This window comes from Podarcis muralis, chromosome 11, assembly GCF_964188315.1.
Source record: "Podarcis muralis chromosome 11, rPodMur119.hap1.1, whole genome shotgun sequence".
Lineage (NCBI taxonomy): Eukaryota > Metazoa > Chordata > Lepidosauria > Squamata > Lacertidae > Podarcis > Podarcis muralis.
The window spans coordinates 17,533,733-17,557,484 of record NC_135665.1 but is presented as its reverse complement, the minus strand read 5'-3'; the positions used below and the strand labels follow the sequence as shown (position 1 = coordinate 17,557,484).

General features: G+C 39.6%; 1 protein-coding gene across 2 annotated transcripts in view; it reads left to right on the top strand.

The window, feature by feature from the left end:
* SLC12A2 (solute carrier family 12 member 2) overlaps positions 1-23,752 on the top strand; it is a 48,270-nt gene that overhangs the window by 10,911 nt on the left and 13,607 nt on the right. For both annotated transcript variants that reach the window (XM_077936087.1, XM_077936086.1), the window contains exons 2-16: positions 115-234; positions 2,990-3,065; positions 3,688-3,783; positions 6,418-6,557; positions 7,407-7,517; positions 9,326-9,434; positions 12,526-12,653; positions 12,739-12,823; positions 14,615-14,766; positions 17,124-17,231; positions 17,731-17,854; positions 18,466-18,567; positions 20,145-20,300; positions 22,430-22,529; positions 23,084-23,195. In XM_077936087.1, the coding sequence (XP_077792213.1) occupies positions 115-234; positions 2,990-3,065; positions 3,688-3,783; positions 6,418-6,557; positions 7,407-7,517; positions 9,326-9,434; positions 12,526-12,653; positions 12,739-12,823; positions 14,615-14,766; positions 17,124-17,231; positions 17,731-17,854; positions 18,466-18,567; positions 20,145-20,300; positions 22,430-22,529; positions 23,084-23,195 (1,719 nt within the window). The remainder of the gene's footprint in view (positions 1-114; positions 235-2,989; positions 3,066-3,687; positions 3,784-6,417; positions 6,558-7,406; positions 7,518-9,325; positions 9,435-12,525; positions 12,654-12,738; positions 12,824-14,614; positions 14,767-17,123; positions 17,232-17,730; positions 17,855-18,465; positions 18,568-20,144; positions 20,301-22,429; positions 22,530-23,083; positions 23,196-23,752) is intronic.

The following is a 23,752-nucleotide window of genomic DNA, read 5'->3' as shown; positions in this document are numbered from 1 at the left end:
GGTAATATTTAGATCAGTGGGATCTAAATGTACTTAGGATTGCAACTTTAAACAGAGGCTCAATAGGTTTCCGTTTCATCCAGCCCACTCCTTCTGATTGTTGCTTTACTACAGGAACCATTTGAGGATGGATATGCAAATGGAGAAGAAGGAACTCCTACGGGAGATGCCACTGCTACTTATACTGCTGAAAGTAAAGGGATTGTCAAGTTTGGTTGGATTAAAGGTGTATTGGTAAGTATAACTTTGGTAATGATAAACCCATCTGTACTATTTTCTTAGTAACTGATGAAGCAACAATTGAATATGTCTACTTTCAAGATTATTATATTGCAGATTTTTTTTAAAAAAGAGAGTATCTGCTACTCTCATTGTTGTTTTTAAAAAAGTAATATGTATCAAGATACATTTGCATTTGTCTCCCTAGCTTTTTATTACTGTGCCCTAAAATGATTTAGGACATTCATGAATGGCCAAACACTTTCTCTCTTCCTGCTGTTCCTTAACTCAAAGATAAACTCCGGTTCATCTTTGAGTGTCTAGCAAATTAAATTTCATTCCTTCAGACACTTTACTAAGAGGCAAATCCCATTTAACAAGGGTGGATCTTGCTTCTGAGAAAATCTTATTAGGACTGGCTGTAAGGTGAAGAATAATGAAAAGGCATTCATGTTACTTAAGGCAGCCTTGTATTGCATACAGGTCCCACTTACCAAACACAATGCATTCCCAGGAAATCGTTTGTTAGGCGGGCGTTTGCATAAGGAACCGAAGATTTCTATTATTTCCTATGGGAACATTTCTAATCCGTGACTTGTCTTATCTCTCTCCTCTGCCCCCTCCATGGTTTCTGCCTGAAAATGGCTTGCGCTGTCCAGCAAACCACAAACAAGAAAGGAAGTGGGCAAACTCTGGTTTATCTGAATTAGCTGTGTGTGTAGCGAGGTTTGGGTTTATTTCTTTGTGTTTGGATAAGTGAATTTGTGCATAATAAGTGGGCAGATAGGACCTGTGTGTGTACTGTTTGCCTGGTAACTTTATTGCAAATGGACTGGCGGGGGAGGGATGGCTCTCCTTCATCTGTAGCCAGCATGGAAATGCAGACACGAGTCACTTTGCACAGTTAACTCAGGAAACACAAGGGAGGGAACATGGTCGCTCAAATTTCATCCTCCGTTCGATAACATGCCATGATGTCATAAGGATACAGTAACTTGCACAGCTTATAACATTAACTAGATTTTGTTTCTTCTGGTGGAGTGCCTGGGGAGAGCAGTCATTTGGCCCAAATAAGGGTGAGGGGAGAGCAGTATCCTGGCTCTTATTGGAAGTCTAGGGAGGAATTCAGTGTTGTGCTAAGGTGATTTGGGCAGGTTGAGCATTTTGGCTCACCCAACCGAGGGATTCCTGCTCCTTTCTCCCCATGCTACTCTGATCTTCTTCCTGCTCCCTGCTCCCCCAGCCTATTGTTATTGTTATTTATTAAATTTGTATACCACCCTATACCTGCAGGTGTATATTGCAAGGTGTAGAAGCCCAATTTCCCATGAAAGCCGAAGCCATTCTTTAGGACTTCCACTGACAGGACTCATTAGTTGAATCCTGTCCCTAGAATTTTAATTGTGTTTTTGTTTTTTGTAAGAAGTCAGTGAATTAACTGAACCCAACCTTTTCCAATAAAAAAAATCTCATTCACGGGTTTATCAGACTTTATAGTTGTTTGAAAATAACTCAATGGAGAAACAATAAGATTTGTAAGATTACGATTTCTGTTACTATGGTGGTTCAAGCAAATTGCAAATTTTAACTTTGATTTAGTTGTTTCAAAGTTGTGCTAGTCTGCTAAGGACACAGTGAATACTAGAAGAATTTCTGTCCTTCTTAACTTAGTATTATAAAACTGCAAATGACATGATTCCAGGTCTCATGTTATAACTGTGACAGGATGGTGGAAATTAACACAGTTCAGTTTGTACAAACTAAACAACCTTACATGGACAAAATCCCCTGTCTTCTGGAGGAATCTTGGCATGTCTGTAGTATATTTTATCTTGACATGGCAAAAAAAAGTATTTACTTTAAATAATTGGAGTTTTGTATTGTTTTCCAGTTTACAGTTATACAGAGTATTAACTATCTATTTATTTATTATTGTTGGTTATTATAATTGTTAGTCACTTTTCTTACTGAGTAACCCAAAACCACTTACATTAAGAACTTTTTAAAAACAACCAAGTAAAGTCCCTAAAAACACAGCTATACAAGTAGAAGGCAGGACTTAACTGATCCCACTCCACCAAAAGATGCCACAACACTGCCTTTCAAATTAAGGGCCAAGAGAGAAAAGTATTTGTCTGGTGCCTAAATATAGATAAATATGGTACCAGGTGTGCCTTCCTGGGTGTGCCTTCCTCCACAACCGCCATGGAAAAGTCCAATTCTTGTGTTTTCACCCTCCAAACCTCCTGTGGAAGGGAGCACTTGAAGAAGGGCCTCAGATTTAGCTGCTGCTGCTTGTTGGAGGGTTTGGGTCATAAACACTTCTGCTTAAACATTAATATTTGTTTTATGTTAAGCAGAAATATAATTTTCATAATGTAGTGACTTCAGTCACTGCGCTTTTAAAAATGGTCTGTTAAAGCAGGCCTGCACAACTTACAAGACATCAAGTCAAATAGACCCACCATATGGTGGCCCAGAGAAGAGACCCCTACCACTGCTACTGATCCAGGACTGGAAGAATTGAAGATAATAAATTGCCACAAAGCATGTCTGGTGTGCTGTTTGGCTTGAATCACAAGTTGTGTGTGCCTCCCGGAAAGAATTCTTGAAAAGTCGAGGTGCTTGGTTGCCTGCATAACAGCAGACTTTTGAAGTTGACCCTGTGAACTCAGTTTTTAAAACTCTGTTGTAGCTTATTCAAAATGATACCTCTAATAAATATTGGGACAGCATAGCATGAAAATGATTTGCTCTTATGGTGTTCTAGGTACGATGCATGTTGAATATCTGGGGTGTGATGCTGTTCATTCGACTGTCCTGGATTGTAGGACAGGCTGGCATAGGTAAGTGTGCCCACCAAATAAAACATCTCTGTGTACTGTGTTAATCTTGATCAACTGTTAAAGATCGGTGACTTGTAACTTACAGCATTGGATGAGAATATGATTGATGGAATGCTGCTGATTGCCACTGTGATATTCTTAACATGGAATATATGCTGATTATCAGTTTCACTAAGAGGCTCAGTGTGTCTCCAGAGCAATGTTCTTTTCTTTGTTATTACAGTACGAGACACTGATTAGGAGGTAATACACATTTGAAGGATTAGTCCTGCTCAGAGCATTACGTAGGCAACAAGTAGTTTTTCATATTCCTTGGTAGTAGTTGCTAGTTTCTGTGGTGTCCTCAAAAGGTGAGGCATACTCTACCTGAAAAGGTACTCCTGAGGGCAGAAGAGGTGGTAGACATGCTTGTTCTTGATGTGAACAGGTGATGTCTTGCATGTTGTAGGCACATGTTAAAACAAGCTTGTTTAAAACCAGCTTGTGCATGCCTTAGGTTTAAGACATTTTTTGTTGTATTGATTTATTGAAACCAACAGCCAGCGTTTGTTAAACAATATTGTACATTTGTTTTGGGGGAAATGATAATTTCCTGTAAATAATCTTAGGAATCTTCTTACAGGACTTGCAGTCTTGGTCATTGCAATGGCGACTGTGGTAACTACGATCACAGGCTTGTCGACATCAGCAATAGCTACCAATGGCTTTGTGAGAGGAGGTAAAACAATGTTATACATGTACTTTCCTGTTTAGTTTTCTTCAAAGGGAACCAAATCATGTGATATTTACTGTGCATATATGCATCAAATATTTTATATAATTGCGGAAGTACATCATAAGTGGCAAGGTTTTCTTCAAAAAACAATGTGATTGTGCTACTGTATTTTTAAACTGTCAGCTCACAATAGTGAACTTTGAAAAAGGGACTGGGGGTCATGAAGGTGAAGAGAGATAGGTGGGTCACAAGTAGGGATGGAGAGTACAGCTGTTAAAACATAGATAAAATACTTTGAAATCAGACAAATGGTGAGTAATGCATTAGAAATGGAGAGTAACTAGATCAGTGATGTGGAACCTGTGGCCCTCCAAACATCTTTGTACTCCCATTGCCCCACCCAACATGGTCTGGAGATAATCCAACATTTGGTGGACTACAGGTTCCTCTTCCCTGACCTAGAACCACCTATGCATTCACAAGTTAAGAGGCAAACAATGCGATCCAAGCTTTGTTTTGAGAAAGAGGTACCATTTATTGTAGTGAGATTTACTTCCAGCTAATTACATTAAGGGTTGTAGTCCAAGTAATTAAAAGATGTTAAGAAAACTTAAACACTGAGCTTGCCTTTCTTAAGAGGCTAATTGCAGATTTGTATCTTGAAAATCAGCTTGGCCTTCTTCCCGGATGCTGAGCAATCTCAGTGATGCTATGGAAATGTGATTGTCTTAGGTACAGCAAGTCTGGTTTATATGTTTGTTACTATCTACAGTCGGATGCTCTGTTGATGCAACATATTAATCATGACTTACACAATTGGACATTTTTCACTTGGGCGTACTTTTCCACACAATTGGGCATATGAACAGTGCAGTCTTAAGGCAGTAGTGGAGCTTTCTGTAGCTATACTGAGGGACTTCTAATGGGGTTTGAGTGCTTTCCTGTCAGTGGGCCTTTTCCCCTGGCAAAGTGGTGCTTTTAACAACTCCTTGGCTAGCCTTTGACAGCTTTAGCATTGCTCTTTATATCTCCTGTGACAGGAGTGGTTAACTTGTGGCCCTCCAGATCTTGTTGGACTCTCAAGTGACTCCCATTAGGTGCAACCAGCATGACCCAGTGGTAGGGATGATGGGAATTAGAGTCCCACCATATTTGGAGGGCCATAGGTTAACTACACCAGTCGTATGAGAATAATTTATGCAGCATAAAGGTAGAAATATGATGGCTTTATTTGAGAAGCTTGCTTCTTGAATAGAGTGTCCAGTGGAACAGAAAATACAATTCATGAGTAATTCTGAAGTGAATTTTCTTCACTGGTCTTATTTTTTGGGGGGTTGCTATTTGTGTTTCTTCTCTTTTCTCTACTTCAAAGTGAATGTTAGCAATCTTCAACTGTACAATCTGATTTTTAAAAAACAGCTTTTCTATCTTTTTAAAGACTCTGCAAGAAATAAATAATACACTTGGATAGAATTACAAGCTTGGTGGATAAGAGGAATGCTGCAGATGTAGTGTATCTTGATTTTAGTAAGGTTTTTGATAATAACAAATAGTCTTACAGAGAAGCTGGTAAAATGTGGGCTGGACAAGGTAACTGTTAGGTGGTTTTGTAACTGATTGACCGACTAAACCCAAAGAGAACTCACTAATAGTTCCTCATCCTCTTGGAAAACAGTGACAAGTGGGGTGCCATGCTGCAGGGTTCTCTCCTGGGCCCATTGTTGCCCAACATCTTTATAATGACTTGGATGAAGGAAGTGAGGGAATCCTTATCAAATTTTCAGATGACACCAAACTGGAAGAGGTAGCTAATGCCGCAGAAGACAGAATCTGGATTCAAGATGATCTGAACATATTGAAGAACTGGGGCCAAAATTAACAAAATGAATTTCGATAGGGGCAAATGTACAGTTCTACACTTAGGCAGGAATGATAAGCTGCACAAATATAAGACAGGGGACACCTGGCTTGCCAGTAGTAAATGTGAAAAGAATTTAGGGGTCTTAGTTGACCACAAGCTTACATGAGTCAACAATGTGATGCAGCAGCAAAACAAAGTAATAAACTAATGCTATTCTAGGCTGCATCAACAGAAGTATAATATCTCAATCAAGTACCATTCTATTCTGACGTAGTCAGACACCACCTGGAGTACTGGGTTCTGGGCACCACAATATAAGAAGGATATTGACAAGCTAGAACGTGTGCAGAGGAGGGTCTGGAAACCATGTCTTATGAGGAATTGGTTGAGCGAAATGGGTATGTTAAGCCTGGTAAAGAGGAGACAGATGCGATAGCCATCTTCAAATATCTAAAGGGCTGTGTCACGGATGGAGCAATTTTCTGGAGTGTAGGACCCAAACCAATTGATTCAAATTGCAAGAAAGGAGATTCTGACTAAACATCAGGAAGAATTTTCTGACAGTTAGATAACTTTAATTCTGTTATCTTACTGAAAGCTGTTACACATGTAGCTGAGGGCAACCTGATTACCAGCTGAAGTAGCAGCTAGGGGCATATCTACATTCTACAAACGTAGAGCTTTTAGCTGTGTGTGTATAAAAACGTAGTACATACCAGAGCTTGATTACACATAGCCTTGAATCTTGCTCTAATTCTTCTTTATTCTCTCTGCAGGGGGAGCATATTATCTAATTTCCAGAAGCCTGGGTCCAGAATTTGGTGGTGCAATAGGCTTGATATTTGCATTCGCTAATGCTGTTGCTGTAGCCATGTATGTTGTTGGTTTCGCAGAGACCGTTGTAGAACTGCTTAAGGTAAACAATTTCCCCCCGGTTTTGTCTTTCACAACGATAGAAACAGTCTGAATTTTACCGCCCCTTTACTACAATATAACCATGGATTGGATTGATCTGTAATTGTTGTCAAATCCACTACTCATGTGACGTAAAATCTGTAATATTGAATGACTCATTTTTACACAGACATGTAAACAACCTTGGATTTGGTGCCCCCAGAGTTCTGGATGACAGGCAAAATACTTGTTGGGATCAGCCTTAGACCAAATGATTGTGACTTATTTGCAGTAAAAATATATGCAGGATCCAACACTTGAAAATACTTCTGTAAGCCTATGGAGGGTTTAGTCCTATTGCTAAGCTTAGTAGCGTTCTTTTCCCCCCTCTAATGCAGAGCAAAGTATAAAACTTAGAGGAAACACGCTCAGCTGTTTGAAAGGAATTGGAGTTTATTGGGGGGGGGCAGTCTATTATGCCTAACATGTTTAGATCCTGGTCTGACCTTCATCTAAGGTGTTTGATTTTTAAAATAAATTGACTTAAGTTAGTAAGGTAAAACATAGGGCCATTAACAGAGTTGAACCATTAAAATGTGGTGTTTAGTTCTGGTTCATGTTTATTAGTATTTCTGTTTTTAAAAAATCTGTAATTTTTTTGAAGTTGTGAATGTTTGACTCGATTTGTATGAAAAACGAACCCTACAAAAAGAATATAATAAATTCTTAAGAAAAACTGCTAGCACTTAATACCATATTTGCTAGGACTCAAAATCATATTTGATCACTGTTAGGGCAGAATTATTTCATAACAGAAAAGCGAACATATGGTGTCAACCTTGTCATAATTGTCTCTCTTTTCTTTCTGCAGGAACATAATTTAATTATGTTGGATCAAATGAATGACATCAGAATAATAGGAGCCATCACAATTGTTGTTTTATTGGGCATCTCTGTGGCAGGAATGGAGTGGGAAGCTAAAGTAAGTGACAGTGATTTGAAACATCTACTGCCCTGAAAAGCTGAACACCTTTTGAAATCTGCAAAGCAAGTGAAGTAAACATTGACTTGAACTTACATTGGAATTAGAATTTGGAATCAGATTTCTGGCTGCAGAATATCCTTGCAGGAAATGAACTTATTTATGTTCATTATACAGTTGATTAACAAACCAGGAAAATAAACCAGTTCATAAATTTTGCACTTGGGGAGGAATGAAGGCAGGCTGGTGCTGTTGAATGCATAGTTGAGCCAGTTGTGTGAGACTTTAATGCTACCTGCACAGTAACTATTTGGAAACTGAAACCTTATATTAGAGTTTTGCATATTAACTATGTTGTTCAAGGAGGTGGACTTATCCTTGGTCAGTCTGGTTCATGATGTGCATTAGTCCCATTATGTGGGTTTCCCTCATGCAGTCAGGTGTTCCCTTTGCGGCATCAAAAGGGGAAAGCAACAAGTATACTGCAAAATAGAGTGACCACCAGAAAACCTAGTACAATACTGAAAGGTTACTCTGCTCGTATAGGTTTTGCATTCAAACAGATCCAAGTACTCCTGCAGAGACAGATTTTAAGTGGCCCCAATGTGGTGTCTGCATTGTTAAAAGCACCCCTAACCTGTGTTTCAAGACTTTAGATGATACGTAAATTGGGAATATGAAAAGCAAGCTTCAAGTGAAGCTTAATGAAAAGTTTTAATGTATTATCATTCTAGTTGCATAGGAAAAATATAATTGGGGTTGTGAAGTGAGGAAGAGGTGTTTAAAAACAACAGCAGAGGTCCTATATGCAAACTCATGAACCTCACTAAGTTGAAGAATCTTACAAGTAAATGAGTATTTCATTATGGACTGAGGATTCGGTCAAATGAAAAATAAAATATTGATCAAATAATGGCCATGTATTTTTAAAGCATTGACATGAAACAATCACCAGTTTGATATTTCAGCTAATTACAAAAACAAGTTAGATATCTTTACAACTGTTATCACATTATCTTAAATAAATTCATTACAATTTTAGAAAAAAAATATTTAATACACATATTGAAACATAACATTTAATACTCAGACTCCACATAAAAGTCACATTTCTGTAAATACTTTAATGGTTACATCAGGCATAGGCAAACTCGGCCCTCTAGATGTTTTGAGACTACAATTCCCATCATCCCTGACCACTGGTCCTGTTCGCTAGGGATGGTGGGAATTGTAGTCCCAAAAGATCTGGAGGGCCAAGTTTGCCTATGCCTGGGTTACACGCTATAAAGAGGTAAGTATTATGTATGTTGTAGGTGTACTGAAAGTTACATTTTGATTCTCTCCTTTCTCCAAAAAACTTGGAAAGGCATTCTCATTCTCTGTTTTACCTTAACAACTCTGTGGGGTATGTTAGACTGAGTATGTATGACTGGCCCAGCATCATGGCTGGCTGAGGATTTGAGTCAGAGCATTCCTGGTCCTAACCTGATTGCCTTCTAGGCAGTGGCCTTTGCTTCTGATATCTGTTTGCAGTCATAGCAGGTAGCCATTGTGAGAAGGTTTGCTGTGCTGCCCAGTCTGCGCCAGACTATACACTACAGGGCTAGGAGGCAAGGTGATTTCACTGCTGCCCTTGCTTAACAAATGGTGCTTTAATGTAAGCTGCCATCTACTCCATGGTCTTCTTGGAACATGTGATCTTAGTTGACCAGTTAATTGCCCAAGCCTACTGTTTACGTCCAGTTGCGCATGGATTTAGCTTGGATAAAAATGTATTTTAATTATGTTGATGACTTCTAAAATTACAGGCACAAATTGTTCTGCTTGTGATCCTGCTAGTTGCTATTGTTGACTTCATCATAGGAACATTTATTCCATTTGAAAGCAAGAAGTCTAAAGGATTTTTTGGCTACCAAGGTAAGGGAGAATGACCAAATATTAATTTGCTGGAAACGTAGCTGCAACGGATATCTGAAACACGTTGATATTTCAATTATGTTGCTAGTGGAAATGTTTGCTTTAGCCAAAACTATAAGACTATACTATATATCTGAAGAATGAATGCCTTGGTTTGTACGTCTATTGCAGGCATAGGCAACCTCGGCCCTCCAGTTGTTTTGGGACTACAACTCCCATGATCCCTAGCTAACAGGACCAGTGGTCAGGGATGATGGGAATTGTAGTCCCAAAACATCTGGAGGGCCAAGGTTGCCTATGCCTGGTCTATTGAGAGAGCAGGGATTTGGGTTCCATGTGATAGTTCATCATGCAACTCAACATGTTAATAACAGTTGATGCACAATTTCCTCTTGTTGATTGTGTTGGAATCCGTGAAGGCTGCACAGAAATAGTGCTTAGGCAAGCATGCGGCAATTACATTTCTTGGCCTGAGGGCTGCTCTGAGGATTGGCTGATCCTCCAAGGGCCACTTGTAGCATTGGATGTGGCCAATGCACACTCCCTTGCATGTGCATACTCACCACCACAAATAATGCACACATGTTACAGAGCCAGGTAAAGGTAAAGGGACCCCTGACCATTAGGTCCAGTCGTGGCCGACTCTGGGGTTAAGGCGCTCATCTCGCTTTATTGGCCGAGGGAGCTGGCGTACAGCTTCCAGGTCATGTGGCCAGAATGACTAAACTGCTTCTGGCGAACCAGAGCTGCGCATGGAAACGCCGTTTACCTTCCCGCTGGAGTGGTACCTATTTATCTACTTGCACTTTGATGTGCTTTCAAACTGCTAGGTTGGCAGGAGCTGGGACTGAGCAACGGGAGCTCACCCCGTCACAGGGATTCGAACCGCCGACCTTCTGATCGGCAAGTCCTAGGCTCTGTGGTTTAACCCACAGCGCTATCCACGTACAGAGCCAGAGACGTGTTCAAATTCATTCAGACAGCTGCCTACCCCCAAAACTCAGTTAAGTAGCTTTCTCCCCTATGGCAGTGCTGAGCTTAGGAGGAGAGGATCTGCAATGAGGAAGAAATCTACCCACTTACCTTGCAAAGGAGACTGCTCTCCTTCTGGTTAACACCATTGCAAGAAGGTCTTAAGGCTTATGAAACAGGAAGGAACATTCCTTCCTGTTTCCTAAGACATTCATGCAGTGATGTTGCGCCACAGAGACAAGGGCTTCCTTTGTAAGGTAAGTAGAGGCAGAGGTGCCTGGTTTTTGATGGCTGGCAGGCCCTCAGAAATTTCAAAAAAGAGAACTGAATTTGGGGAGGTCCTGGGGCGGTGGAATGTATGCTAGGATAATATTTGCTAAGAAAAAAACTTTTGTGGAAACTGGATCTGAGCTGTGGGTTAGCCACCCCTGGGTAAAGGAATCGTACCCAAAAGCATTAACTTCTCTCTTATATTTTCCAAGAAGACTCAGCTATCTAAGTCAACACAACACACCTACCTATGTACTTTTTCTATGTACTTTTTCATGTATTCTAGAATCAAACTCACTTGGTCCACTCATTGCCTCTCGGCCTAATTTACCTCCAATATTTATTTGTGAGGAATAACATGAAAGAAAACATTCTTTGTCGCTCTGACCTTCTAGGAGGAAAAATGGAACAGAAATGTAGTTAATAAAACAAAATGTTTTGGCTTACAAGAAGAGCTAAAGGTGTTTTTTTTTTACAGATTTCCTCCTTTGGGGATTTAAGAGGAAGTTGGGACCTCTCCCTTAACTAGTACATGCTACTTAAGCAGTAAACACATCATAGAGACTATGTGTTCATGCACGGAGATCTTTCTTTGCTTGCCCCTAGCATATCCACCAAATCTTCCATGCCCCTGACAGGCAGCCAATTTTAGTAAGAGCTGGCGAGAGCAGCCTGCTGCACTTTGTGTTTAAAGTTGAGCCTGACTTTTCCGTAAGCTGAAAGACAAGTGAAGCCAAACAGCACAACATGCAAGGGCTGGCAGTAGCTAGCTGCCGGAGGCTGGTAGTATGGGGACATTTATTAATTTAAAAGCTACAGTGGTGCCTCGCAAGCCGAAATTAATTCGTTCTGCGAGTTTTTTCGTCTTGCGAGTTTTTTCGTCTTGCGAAGCACGGTTTCGGAAAAGTTTTGGAAAAGCTTCAAAAATCACCAAAGTCTTCAAAAACCTCAAAAAAGGCTACCACACCGCGTGCTATGAGTTGCTTCTCGAAGTCAAGTCGCAACTGTATTAACGGTTTTAAGAAAAAGGAAACAAACTTGCAAGACGTTTCCGTCTTGCGAAGCAAGCCCATAGGGAAATTCGTCTTGCGAAGCAACTCAAAAAACCAAAAACCCTTTCGTCTTGCGAGTTTTCCGTCTTGCGAGGCATTCGTCTTGCGAGGTACCATTGTATTTTAAAAAATAAATTGTGAGATGCTGGAGTATTGGAAAGAGGTTGCAGGATTTGTGGAGGTAGCCTAAGGAAGTTAAGAGTGGCACCTGCTGAGCCCCCTAGTGGTAGCTATTGTATAAAATAAGTACAATTTGCTTCCATCGTTTAGACTAGAAAGTCAGTCATCTCTCTTAGGCCTTCTTTAAACATTTGAGAGATTGTGCCCTGATTCTTAAGATTTCATAGCAGATTTTTTTAGTGATTGTGTAAATATCTACCTTTTATAAGAATATAATGTTGTGATTATTTTGGGGTAATGTTACTTGCTATATAATTTTATTGAATTGGATAATGTAATATCTCTTAATGGTGTGAAGGAAGGTAAATTAAATAAGGCCCAGCCTTCATCCTGTGGGGAAGGGCAGGTTTAGGCACTGTTTGTTTGTTGAATATAGGGATGCCTATATTTCAGTTGTTATATTGCCGTGTAGCAAATTGGTGTGTGCTTGGAAAACAAACATTTCCACAAACAGCTAATGAAACAAAATCTCAGTGTTCAGTTTACTTGTGATACCTCTAACCTGAGGTGACTCCCTGTCATTTTACTTGCAGCTGATTAGGTGGAAGACTAAATATTATGGACATTATACAAGCAGGTTACTATAACGTACTTTTTGTAACATTCCTCCCTAACAGCTGAAATCTTTTATGAGAATTTTGGACCAGATTTCCGAGAAGAAGAAACTTTCTTTTCAGTATTTGCTATATTTTTCCCAGCTGCAACAGGCATTCTTGCGGGTGCAAATATCTCAGGTGATCTTGCGGTGAGTGGTTTTTAGTTTTGTTGCTTATTCAGTCAATTTGAACTGTTCCATAGATTCATAATGTTGATGTTTTTCCCCCTCCCAGGATCCTCAATTAGCCATACCTAAAGGGACCTTGTTGGCCATCTTAATTACTACAGTGGTATACATGGGAATTGCAGTATCTGTAGGTAAATAACTAATTTTTACTTATTCATTCTTTGTAGACAACTTGATGTTTTGTATACTGCTGTAGTTCTATGTTGAAATTGATGTTTAGAGCTTTAGAGCTGAATTTTTATAGAACCTTCCATTATTTGGCTTTTATTTTTTGAATTTTTACAGGGGGCTGGATTAATGATTTTATAGCGTTTTGATATTAAAGCAACATCAAAACATGACAAAATCACTATGGTTTGAGTGCTTCTCTTCTACCAGTGTGGTGTAGTGGTTAAGAGCGATAGAGTCGTAATCTGGGGAACCGGGTTTGGGTCTCCGCTCATCCACATGCAGCTGCTGGGTGACCCTGGCCCAGTCACACTTCTCTGAAGTCTCTCAGCCCCACTCACCTCACAGAGTGTTTGTTGTGGGGGAGGAAGGGAAAGGAGAATGTTAGCCACTTTGAGACTCCCTAGGGTAGTGATAAAGCGGGATATCAAATCCAAACTCTTCTTCTTCTACCATGTTACAGAAACAACCACTTAACAAAACAGTTAATTTACAGTGCCTGTATGTTCAGGTCAATCCATCATCAATTATTGTTTCTTACCCAGAGTGCAGTTCGCATCACAGATTGATGAGCATAAGTGTTTGCATATATATATATGGATGGGGAAGGGGAAAGAGGGTTTGGCAAGATACGTTGCCTGTGCATTCACTCACACCTGAAAAGGGGAACAACAACTAACCAGAATTCCAGTGACTGGGCAGGTAAACCAGCAACCAGGCATTTAGTGACAGCATTATAAAAATGGATTTTAGATTTTTAAAATGAAATATTGAAAGTATAAGAAAGCCAGTCCAAAGGTGAGGCAGTGAGGAAAATGCGGCATGCCATTTTATCCAGTAGTGTTGTTCTTTTGTTACTTGAAGTGATCAACAATAACTGCAAATTGAGCACAGACAGACGTTCAGAGTTCAGAGATTACTTTTCCCAAAGACTGGTTGAATTCCAGCATTTTCACTTTTCACTTCTTTCGCTGTCATCTTGTTCGTGCAGGCTACCTAAAGCTTTTTCGGAAAGTGGTATATCAATGGACTTAAAACATTGTAAAAGTCCAATTCTTTCTACTCATGGCATCATGGCAAATATATATATTGTATGCCTTTAGATGTAAAGAGAACTTGTGCTCCAAGGTTTCTTAGTATGGGAGAATCTATTTTGAGAACACAACTTCTAGCATTTTACAAAGTGTGGAAGTCTTCAGCAAGCAAAGATGGCAATCTTAAGATCTGAAAGAAAAAGAGAGAATCAGCTTAAATTCTTGAGACTGGCTTTGAATTTGTTACATTTCAAGCAATAGGAGCTATCTTGTGTACATATTTTTGTCGTGTCTTTTGGTATAAACTTATGGGGACTCAAATTATGATGAAAGTTGTGATTCTCAAGAGTTTGTGGGCTGAGTAAGATATTTATTACCCCTGTGCTTTTCGGCTCTTCTCTAACAACACAACACTATAGGTGAACGCATGGCAAATAGTCCCCTTGTAGGCTTACTTTGAGGGAAAGTAGATACAGGACTGCAGCACCAACATTTATAATCCAAAAAGAATGAATGCCTTTATTGTTCACCTCTTTGTCAACAGTGCTATAGCTCTAAAATTCATTTTGTGACTAGCCATACTTACTTTTACAATAACTTTGGAGGGTAGAAGTAACTTGATTGAAATTTCAATTTCCATTGGAATATACCAAGGAGAAATATAATGCAGTTTGCTTTAATTGCTTGGAAGGTCACTGCTTCTGTTTCCCTCTGCTCTAGGTGCTTGTGTTGTTCGAGATGCCACTGGGAGCATTAATGACACATTTGTCGGTGAGCTGACAAACTGTACCACTGCAGCTTGTAAGCTTAACTTTGATTTCTCCTCATGTGAAAAAGGAGGGTGTCCTTATGGGCTAATGAACAACTTCCAGGTGAGCGGTGATTTCTAACCCTGAGATGTTCAACTGCAATTGCTTAAAATGTTTTATGCACTTTGTGCATGACTTACAAAATACATGTAGATAAATCTTAGTAAAGGTAAAGGTACCCCTGCCTGTACGGGCCAGTCTTGCCAGACTCTAGGGTTGTGCGCTCATCTCACTCTATAGGCCGGGAGCCAGCGCTGTCCGCAGACACTTCCGGGTCACGTGGCCAGCGTGACAAGCTGCATCTGGCGAGCCAGCGCAGCACACGGAACGCCGTTTACCTTCCCGCTGGTAAGCGGTCCCTATTTATCTACTTGCACCCGGAGGTGCTTTCGAACTGCTAGGTTGGCAGGTAGATAAATCTTAATATACTGTAAAATAGGGAGGGAGGGATCAGTCTTATTTCTAGTCTGTGCCAACCATGTTCATAATACCTTTTTCCATCCTGTTCACATTAATCTGTGAGGGTTTTTTTAAAAAGCACCTGTACAAAGATTGGTATTTAAGTACATATTTTATTGGAGTACATTTAATCTCAAAATAGGTATTTTCATGCATTTTAAGCTGATAACGGCATCACAACAACTGGAGAAGTGCAATATCAAGATAATTACATTCCAGTCTGTGAAGTAGTTCAATGTGTGTGAACTAAATCATTTGCAGAGCGCATGAAATAGATTAAAAATAGTGTATCTCCCTCACTTCACTTTGTGTTCACGTGCATATGAGAAAGAGGATGTGTGACTAGTGGTCAAAAGTTTGAAATAACGCATTTCCCCCCTCTAAATAGAAGTCTGAAGTCTGAAATTGCAATCTGTTTACAAGAATATGAATTTCACATGTGTAAAGTTCATAATCTCTAGATAAAACTGCTAAGTAGGGTCTGGTATGGTTTCAAAATGGATGGGGGGCACGTGTTGAGATTCCTGCGTTGCTGGGGTTGGACTAGATGATCCTTGCTTTACAACTCTAGGATTCCTTCTTTTTTCAAAGTGTAAACTATTTTGTATATTTAGAACCATTGTGGCTGGACGACAGGCTTTTGGAATATTTTAGAATGCTTAGTGTAAACACTTAGTGTAAAGACATGTTCCCACTGTCATTTCTGGTCAAACAGAGACCAGAGTTGCAGGCTTTTGAAACATATTAAAAATTGCAAAGAAAAGTTTGACGAAGGCAAAAGTAGGATGTTTGTAGGTCCGGCAAGCAATAATCACTCTTTTAAATTCCCTTTAATTTACTTTGTTGTCAGATTGCATCTGGTCATATTGCCTACTTCATCTCTGTTCTAGATAGTCTGAATTTGACTTCTAAGATCAGTGAAAGTCATAGCCATGATAGTCTTTCATATACTTAAGTATAATAGCTCAGTTAAGATAAAGTACTTAGGCCTTAAAGGGCTTTCATCTACTTACTTGGCTGAATTAGGTAACGAGTTTACCTTCTGAGATTATGTCACTTTAAATCAAAAGCAGCTGAAGCAGTTATCAGTGACTACTCTAAAACATTAGTGGGTGCTTTGACAGAAAGATACTGCAAAGAAAGAGGCAATTTATTCAGGAGTAGTCGTGCCAGACTTTATTTAAAAACTGGTATTTGTTTAAAAGCCACAAATCTGGGTTAGCTGCATAGCTGGAACGTGCCAATCAGATTTTCAGTATTTTTAAAACAGAAGTTGGCTTTCTTCAAAGTTGTCAGTTGTGTGCAGAACAGCAGTACTAGTATTATCAGTATCTTGAAAATACAGAGTTTCATTGGAAAATAAACCCCAAACTTGCAGCAAAAGCACTCCAGTTCAGAGTAATGTACATAATCTACAAAGCATGGCTGCTATGCAGTTCCACCCACCTCCTTTAATGTGAGGCTTGTGCAGAAACTTCAGTGAAAGGGAGGAAGTTACGCAGTTGCTCTGATTATTGATCATATTTTCCCCAAAAAAACTCATTGGCAGAAGAGATTTCTTCTTCAAAGCCAGTACTTAGCTGTTGCACTACATTCACTATTTACGAGAAGTAGTAAACAATGTCAGAGCTGCCAAAGTTAAGAAATAATGCATATATCATTGTTGCTTGCTTTTATTTTAAAGCATCTATGGTTTCTGGTTGCTGTCCAAAGATTTAAAAGCAACATGGTCCCTGCCTTAAGGATTATAATACAGAACAATAAAAGATGAGAAAGGAACAAGAACTGAGCAAATTCAGACACTTAACTATTCGTAAAGCAATGTTAGTGCCTTCTCTGAATGCTCTAATAGTTGTCATAGCATTTGAAAATTGTGCATGCTGTTTCATATTAACACAACGTTGCCACAAAGGTGTTAAAGTGTTTGAACTGCCCTTGTTAAAGTTACATTCTTATTCCAGGTAATGAGCATGGTATCAGGATTTGCACCTCTGATATCAGCTGGTATATTTTCAGCCACCCTTTCTTCAGCATTAGCATCTCTCGTCAGCGCACCTAAAATCTTCCAGGTAAGAATCTTGAGTTGTTTGTAGCAAGCCTGATCAAACTTGAATTTTGGATATATTTTCAAACATTACTTTTCTAAATCCTAAGGGCGTGATGTTTATTCACTGTTTCTCAATATACTGTTGGATTGGTCCCATAGCTAAACTAAGAAATCAAGGCTTTCAAATGTATTCTATTAACACATGTTTTTCAGTTATTTCCCGCAAATCACTGACTGTTTTTCAGAACTTAAGGCACTCAGTTTCCATATTGAAACCAATTTGATTTAGGCTTGCATAAAGGTAACTAAATTGTAGCAAAGCTGACTTCCACTGTTCACCATCTAACTTTTCCCATGGTACCCAAGACCTCACTGAGTTAGTGATGTCTGCAGTTGCTACAGTTTTTATATTAATTACATTCTTCACATGGCATTGCAATATTCAGATTTGATGCCTTGATTTATATCTATGTGACCATAGTTTAATTGTTAACATCATCTTCTTTTTCTTCTTCTTCTAGGCTTTGTGTAAAGACAATATTTATCCTGGCTTCCTGATGTTTGCTAAAGGTTATGGGAAGAATAACGAGCCTTTACGAGGATATCTGCTGACCTTCTTGATTGCTCTTGGATTCATATTAATTGGTTGGTTAATACACCATTCTAAAAAGAGGGATATTTCTCTGTGGTATAAGTTTATCTGGAGCATCTAATACGGTCTATGTTGTCTAATCCCATGTAATAATTACCTGGTTCACTATGAATAGAGGATACATAACCTGTTTCATGGAGAGGGAATGTACCCCCAAACCACTAATGTTGGTGGCTTCTGTTTGGGAAAACTAAGAACATATGAGCCCTGCTGAATTATCCCTATAGTCCAGCATTGTTTCCTAGAGTGGCCAACAAGCTACTATGAAAGGCCACAAGTAAAGCATGAAGGCAGTTAGCCCTTTCCTGCTGTTCTTCCCCAGCAACTGGTGATCAGAGGCATAGTGCCTCTGATTTTGGAAGTAATATATATGCATCATTAATAGTAGCCATTAGTAGCCTTATCTTAAATGAATATTTTCTAATCCCTCCCAATGGCGGCCATTGCCATATTTTCTGGAAATGAATTTCCATCGTTTAAGTTATCGCATAATCTTGGAGAGGGACTGCAGAGAGCCCACAATCAAAGCAGCAATTCTGTTCTTATCACAGCTATTTATTGTATAATTTAATATAATTCTCCATTTCTTTTCTTTTTTTTACAGCTGAACTGAATGTAATCGCTCCCATTATTTCCAATTTCTTCTTGGCTTCCTATGCCTTAATTAATTTCTCTGTATTCCATGCTTCTCTTGCAAAGTCTCCAGGTATGAATTTTATATTGCTTCCCTTGATCATTTGAAATCAGTGATGGCAAAAGCATCTTTTTAAAATGCCTTTAATTTATAATTTAAGTAATTGCACAACATGTTGAACTGGATTTTTTAAAAAAGTGTAACTGTTCAGCTAACTAGATTGTGGATAGCAATCTGCATGAAAGCATCGTGAAATTTTACGATATGCACTATGGGTTGGTTTTCCTGCAATGCTAAGCCAAACTATTGCTTAGTGCAAAGACATGAGAACGAAGGTTCCTGGAGAGGAGATTGTGGCTGCTGTGCTCCTCCTCTGATCCTCCTTCCAGTGCTGTGACCCTGGATCTGTGGTTTGTCTGATTCAAAGTGGATGTCTGAACTGAAATTCACTGATCTTTGAAAGTGATTGCATGTTCCAGGTAAATAATAGGAGAATAAGGATAGTAGCAGGCCACTGAAGAAGACTAAATACTGAACCATATCTGACCATTACATTTTTAGTTTTAATTCAGTTACTGTAGTTGAATTCAATTAGTGTACATTTTTAGTTTTAATTTAGTTCAGTTTTAATTGGCAGTGGCCTATACCTGATAAAGAAGTGCTTTCCTTACATTCCTTTGAACTGTTCATTTTATCTTACGGAATATTATCTGTATGTATACCATCTATAATTGAGTGTTTTCCCTTAACTCTGTTCCTTTCAACTTGTGTTTTTGCTAAGGGTAGTGAAACTTTTCCTTTGGTTGCTCTCTCCAGACAAACCACAAGCGGTAAGCCCTAGGACAAATTTTGGTAGCTGCTCATGGTTTGTCTGGAGCAAGACAAACTATGAGGCCAGGTTCAGACAATATGCTAAGTCAAGCTATCGCTTAGCTCATGAAACAGTGCTAAAAACTGAGATATGAAAGCTAGGAGCTAAATGGCACCTTCAAGCTAGGTTATGGTCGCAGCAATGGAATGTCTAGGCACACTTTTTTTTATAACAAGAATATAAAGCTGAAAGTGAACTTCAGCAAAAATCTTAGGCTCATTTTTCACATGGTCTAGTCCTCATCTGAAGACTGCAAAAAACCAAAGACATGCTTCACCTGCCTGCCCCCCTAATATTTTTAAGAGGGTCTTAAGAGAGTGGCTGGAAGTGGGGAGGCAGAAAAAGATCCTCCCTTCCTTCCACATGGTAGTTTTAATCTGAAATCTGAGCCCAGAGCTCAGAAACTGCTTGCTCTAATGAAATTCCCTGTCTCAAAATCCACCTGGAACAAAGGGAGTTTCGAATGCTGCCATGAAAGAGTAGCAGTGGGAGGACCCAGAGGTGGAGCTCAGCAGCTGTGATCTCCTCTTCGAAGGTACAGATTTAAGCCATGGTTTAGCTTAGTGTAATGTGCAGACCAAGGCAATGTACCCCTTTTCATCCGTTGCTCTATTTTGTTGGTATTTAATCATGTGCATATCATACACATAACCAGAATGTTGGCAATTTACGTGTGTTTATTCTATTAAAATGCTGGGGGATGTGGGGGTTGTGGATCCACACTGAAGGGGAAGCTTTCTGTTTGTGCTCTTAATTTCTGTGTTTGCTTTTTGAATAGGCTGGCGTCCTGCTTTTAAGTACTACAACATGTGGGTGTCTCTAGTTGGAGCAATACTTTGCTGTATAGTGATGTTTGTCATTAACTGGTGGGCAGCACTCCTCACATATGTCATCGTTCTAGGACTCTACATTTATGTAACTTACAAGAAGCCAGGTGGGTGCATGTCTAGGAGACCCTAGGCCAATGACTGGATTTATGGTTTGATTCAATGCTGTTTTTAAACATATTCAGTCTACTTCATATACAGTACATGATTCCCCTCTGTTTCCCTTCAGTGCTATTTAAGAAAAGAAAATTGACTAGGCTCTGTAAATTGTATTAACTTTGTTTAAAAGGTGACAGGGAAAGTGGTACATATTCAGAAAGTGTTTGAGCTTGGTGGCCATTTTCCTTAGGAAACCCTAAATATTTGTGTGACAAAAGTGGGAAAGTACAGTGTCCTTGAAAGAAACACTTTGACAAACTAGAAAAGGAATAGCATTAAGAAACCTATTTTGATACCTTAGTCTTTGATCTGTGTATTCTGACATGAAAGACAGTATTGGTGGTTAGGATTGAGCTGATGAGAAGGCAAGTGGCCTATTACACCTCTGAAGTGAGCAGTCAGGACTCTACCGACTCACCTACTTTTTCATTGTCATTGCATGTCAGCAAGGGAGGTGTGAAACAAGAGAGGAAAAAACCACCCTCATATGAATCCCACTATATTCATTTAACAGTTTATTTAGGGTTGTTCTGAAGTTACAGTGCACAGAATGCACTTTCCAAGTTCAGCTTACGATGAATTTAGCCCTTAAAGTGCACCGCTCTGTCCAAGGAGTGTGTAGTGTTCTTCACTTGTGTGTCTGTCTCTGTGTGTAAGGGGAGGTTTGCATGTGTAATGGGAACACTGGGGGCAAGGGAGGGGCAGACAAATCTGCGGTGCTATTGCATGTGTCCACCTTTGATGGCTATCTCTAGATCAAGAGATACATCGAGTGCTTTACAAAAAGAAAAAAAGTTTTATTTCCCAAATTGGCTTGCATCTTTAAAATTAGAAGATGAATAAGACCTTTCCAAAGGTTATTCTCATCATTAAAATAAGGGAAGAAGCTAACATGAAGCACCAGATAATATTGGAGGTTTCTGAAATTATAAGTCTGTACTTCTTATGCCACCCCCATAGGCAGCCTTGCATGTCTAGGGGTTTTTAGATGAATTAGTGTTGCTCTCAGAATTTGACCACAAAAAAGCTGGTTAGCCCATTCTGAGATAAACATTTTATATGGTTAAAGCTATAGGGTCACTTCAAAAAGTGATCATGTGAATGCTGAGTATTGCATCTGAATTGGTCCTCAGGCAAGTAATAAAAAATAGACAACTTGAATAAGTTGAAGGCTTATTACAAATTCAGAATACAAACAGTTCCTTTAAAGTAGCCCATATTTCCCAAGGCTAACAAATTTCCTCAATAGGGTTTATTTTCAAATATTGCTTGATGTCTTTGTGTGACTTCATAAACTTAATTGCAGTTTTTAAAAACTTTTATAATTGGTGACCTGTCATTGCTTCTGGGGGGGGGGCACAAAAATTATTGTACATGCCTAGATCTCAAGCATATAGGAACAGAGAACTTATGGATTAAAAGTTAATTATGTATGGGTTTTATGAACGCTGTTAGATGATGAACCTCAGGGCTTTGCTATAACTGTACAACGGTTTGACTTTACCCCCGAAGGTGCACTGCTCCATTGTCTCCCAAGACTGACGGATGCCAACAAGTGCTTCAGTAATAATTAACATTTGTCAGGTTATTAATCAGTTCCCTTTTCTAAGGCAAGAGGCACAGCTGTGACTAGAAGTAGTGTGAGAGAGTGTACAAAATTGTTTGATAATTTTCTTGATCTCAAAAGACTCTATATTAAGATCTTGGGTCTTAAATTTGGTGACTTCAAGCAAACCTAATGAAGTTTGCCAAATGTTCAAAATACATTATATTTGACTTTAAAAAACACATTGTCACTAAATGCTAACAAAATACTTTAGGGGGCTTTAGCTACCCTCTCCCATTTTAGGAAATAATATTTCCTCCTAAACACTCCAACACTGAAACAACTAGACTTAATCTAGATAACTTGGCTGCTCCCTTCCAAACTGCTTGTGATTTTAGCTCAATTGCCAAGGTAGCAGTACAAATAGTGTCCCTAAAATGTCACATTTTGTGTTCATTCTGAAATAAGACTGAGGCACATTTGCCTCAGTTGACCTCTTTTGTCTCAACGAAAAACCATTCTTTTTTTCAGATGTAAACTGGGGGTCTTCAACTCAAGCCTTGACTTACCTAAATGCATTGCAGCATGCTGTTCGCCTTACTGGTGTGGAAGACCACGTGAAAAACTTCAGGTAAAATCAATAGATGTTTGACAATACAGTCGAACTTTTGAGATACAAGTATAACTATCAGTGGTGAAACAGTGCAGACCGTTGAAATAGAATGTTCGCAAAGTGAGGACCAATTTATAGCTCTTGTCTAGTAAGCACGGAAAGTGGTTACACACAGCATTTGGTGTATTCTAATCTGCTTGCACTATTGCAACAACTTTTCTGGAGGCATGCTTTGCAGTAGTAACAGGGCAGAAAGAAGCTTGCCTGTAATGTTTTTTCCTTTGAGCTAATGTTATTCAGCATCAATATCATGGCATCATGAGCTAATTCCCCGATATTTTATGCAGCCAACATTTATCCCCCCCCCCCCCCCATTTCATTTGTCTACTGCCCTTCATCCAAGGATCACAGGGCAATTTACGACAAAAAAGGGCAAAAAACCCCACATAAGATAGAAACAGAAACAAAAGAAACAACATTGGTATTTAAGTATCTAGCTTATTAACGTATGTGATTGGGTTCCTGTAAGAAATGATTGTACACACCAATTTTTCTCTTTAATCTAAAACTAGGCCACAATGCCTTGTGATGAGTGGTGCTCCAAGCTCACGTCCGGCTTTGCTTCATCTAGTACATGCCTTCACCAAGAATGTAGGATTGATGATCTGCGGTCACATACATATGGTAAGTCTGTGAATAATAATTTTCCTCTTACACCATAGCACTTGGAAAACAACCTATATTTGTGTAATAAGTAGTATGCAAGCGGGACGCGGGTGGCGCTGTGGGTAAAACCTCAGCGCCTAGGGCTTGCCGATCGTATGGTCGGCGCTTCGAATCCCCGCGGCGGGGTGCGCTCCCGCTGCTCGGTCCCAGTGCCTGCCAACCTAGCAGTTCGAAAGCACCTCCGGGTGCAAGTAGATAAATAGGGACCGCTTACCAGCGGGAAGGTAAACGCCGTTTCGTGTGTTGCGCTGGCTCGCCAGATGCAGCTTGTCATGCTGGCCACGTGACCCGGAAGTGTCTGCGGACAGCGCTGGCTCCCGGCCTATAGAGTGAGATGAGCGCACAACCCTAGAGTCTGGCAAGACTGGCCCGTACGGGCAGGGGTACCTTTACCTTTACCTTTACTAGTATGCAAGCATACAGATAAAATGATGTGTCAAGAGGAAAAGCTGAGATTTGCTAGGTTATTGGGGTATGCTTTGGGGAAAGCTGTGCCTATAGAAGAGCGCTGGATT